Source organism: Penaeus vannamei, chromosome 20 (assembly GCF_042767895.1).
Source record: "Penaeus vannamei isolate JL-2024 chromosome 20, ASM4276789v1, whole genome shotgun sequence".
In the NCBI taxonomy this organism is placed as follows: domain Eukaryota; kingdom Metazoa; phylum Arthropoda; class Malacostraca; order Decapoda; family Penaeidae; genus Penaeus; species Penaeus vannamei.
In genome coordinates this window covers 21,104,671-21,107,170 of record NC_091568.1, presented here as the reverse complement: position 1 = coordinate 21,107,170, position 2,500 = coordinate 21,104,671, and the positions used below count along the sequence as shown (strand labels likewise).

Here is a 2,500-nt window from a genome sequence, read left to right as displayed (position 1 = left end):
AATGAACAAAATGTTTTTGGGTTTATAAAGAAAAAGTCACCCTCATCTTTTTCCTGTATGTAAAAATGCAAGGAGGAAAGTGATTATATATTGAGTTGAGTATTATTGAAAATTATGTATTTGATATGGGAATTGTATATATACAAAGACATATGTGTATGCTTATTCCTAGCTATTTCGAGTTATTATTCCATTTACCCATTGGATCCGGTTGCGTCATGGAAATCACGGTGCTGAAAATATGGGCATTGGGTTACATAAGTAACCAACATTCCGGGTGGGTGGGGCATAGGCCAGGGGCATGCAGGCAGCCATGTGTGGTGACTAGACTCTATGCCTCCCCTGTGAAAAGTTATTTTGTGTAAACCTGTTTAACCTTTTTGCCATTTTCCAGTGTCCATATTTGTCTTTTGCATTATCCAGATGGTAATAGCTTATTTTCCTTGTATAGACTCCATATTATCTCTCTATGTCATAAATAACTCAGTGCAAGAAAAAAGAGTATGGAATGTTTAGGTTTTTTGTGTCACATATCTTAGTTTTTCCTTATTTTCAATTTTCCAAATACGACCTGCACCACTGGTCACAGCAGTCAAGAATACATGGAAATGGTGTCCTCCCTGAAGTCATCACTCTTCCAGTCATGGTTTATGCACAGTACATTCTACTTTCATTTACTGATGGGAATAATGATAAAGCCCCCTTCTAAGCACCAAAGGAGTCTAATCAAACTCCAAGAGGTTTGCGCACTCATGGGGAGTCTTTTCACCCTGGCCTTCGCTCGTGGCGGCAAGTTGGCGTCACCTGGCATGCAGCCGATTTGCCTGATGACAGCACGTTCCTGTCACCTGGCTCTTGACCCAGATTTTTCCATGACAAGACCGTAACGTCATCTGGATCGTAGGGGCTAATTGGGATAGTAAGGGCTTTCAAAGCCATCTGCGCACAAATTTAACAAGTTTAAAACTTTAAAAATATTTTCAGGCATTAATGGTGGTAGTGTTACCCAACGTACATGTGATCCAATCTTCATTGCACCCCCTCCAAAGACACATCGACTGCTTCACTCTGAAGCTTATATCAAGTAAGTGGAGTAATTCAATAAAATTAGGTATCTTCTTGCTTTAGATATAGCTGTGCTGTGGTTATATCACAGCAGTCACATGGAGGAAGTATGGGCATTAGGTTATGCAAGTGGCTGCTTTGCCAGCTGTGCGGCGTGTAGGCCGGGCACATGCAAACACTCATGCGATGACAAAACTCTCTGCTTCCCCTTTGCAATTATTTTGCATAAAGGTTTTTACAGTTTTAACCATTTTCCAATGTCTATATTTGTCTTTTGATTTGCTTTATCCTGATGGTAACAGACTGTTTTCCTTGCACAGACTCCATATCATCTCTCTATGTAGTAAATAAGTCAGAGCAAGAAAAAAAAAAACATTTTGTTATTTGTGTCATGTAATTTACTTTTTCGTAATACCGTGCTGAGTAGTTTATCATAGCCATACCTTACTTGTGAATGGTCTGTGGGCAGATGAGCAACTTGGCTGGGTTCTGAAAACCGAAATGCCCCCCTTAGTTCTTCTCATTTTAGCACCACCAGTTACTGTCTGTTCTCAATATGCATATGTCATAAGGGCTTTAGGTATCCTTGTTTTAGTAAAGATGGATGAATAGTTTAGCTACCAGTGGCATCCTTGAGGTTAGCTATCTGAATTGTAGCCATAGTTGTGTGCCCAACATTCATGAATTCAGCCACCTTCTTATTGTAGGAAGGCACTGCCCTGATTTTTTTGTTTTCCTTCCTTCTTCACATTTTCTTTCTTTCTCCTTTTCTTAATTCAATCATAAATTTAGCCATGGCCCCCAGTCCTCAGCAGGTCTTCAGTGGTCAGAGGGTGCTAAGAATCTCGATGTTTATTTTATAACCGAGTTCTTTCTAAAATTTATGATTATGTGTTATTTTTATGTGGAATTGTTGTTTTGTTGTTAGGTGATGTTGAGCCTAATCCTGGTTCTAATTATCCAAAGTATTGCAATTTACTTTTTAGTAAATTCAAGGGAATTTGAATGAATTTGTGCTTATCTTGACTAAATTTGACCTTATTTGTTTTGGTGAAACACATGTGGCACACATCGGAGTTGCTTTTACCTCATTTTACTAAACCCTTATTGCTACGTAGCAATTCTCTGCCTCAAGCCCAAGGTTTGTGTTCATATTCTAGGGTTGGTTTTATTGCTAGTCATTTTAATAATTTCTATATTTTTAGTCTTTATAGAAGTCCCAGCTCCGACAACAACATTTATGATTGTTTGCCAACTTTGTACAATTCTTTTCAAAAGAATGATAGTAAATCATGCATTATATACAGAGGTGATGTTAATGCTCACCACCAAGACTGGTTGAATTCTATGTCCCCAACTGATCGACATGTCATTTTTGCCTTAGATTTCGCAGATGTAGTTGGGAGTGAGTAGTTAGTCCGTGGTGCATCTCACA

At 38.6% G+C, this 2,500-nt stretch overlaps 1 protein-coding gene across 3 annotated transcripts in view; it reads left to right on the top strand.

Moving 5' to 3' along the window:
• LOC113824488 (protein polybromo-1) overlaps positions 1-2,500 on the top strand; it is a gene marked incomplete at its 5' end in the record, with an annotated part of 80,389 nt that overhangs the window by 65,499 nt on the left and 12,390 nt on the right. For all 3 annotated transcript variants that reach the window (XM_070135200.1, XM_070135201.1, XM_070135199.1), the window contains 1 exon segment: positions 985-1,084. In XM_070135200.1, the coding sequence (XP_069991301.1) occupies positions 985-1,084 (100 nt within the window).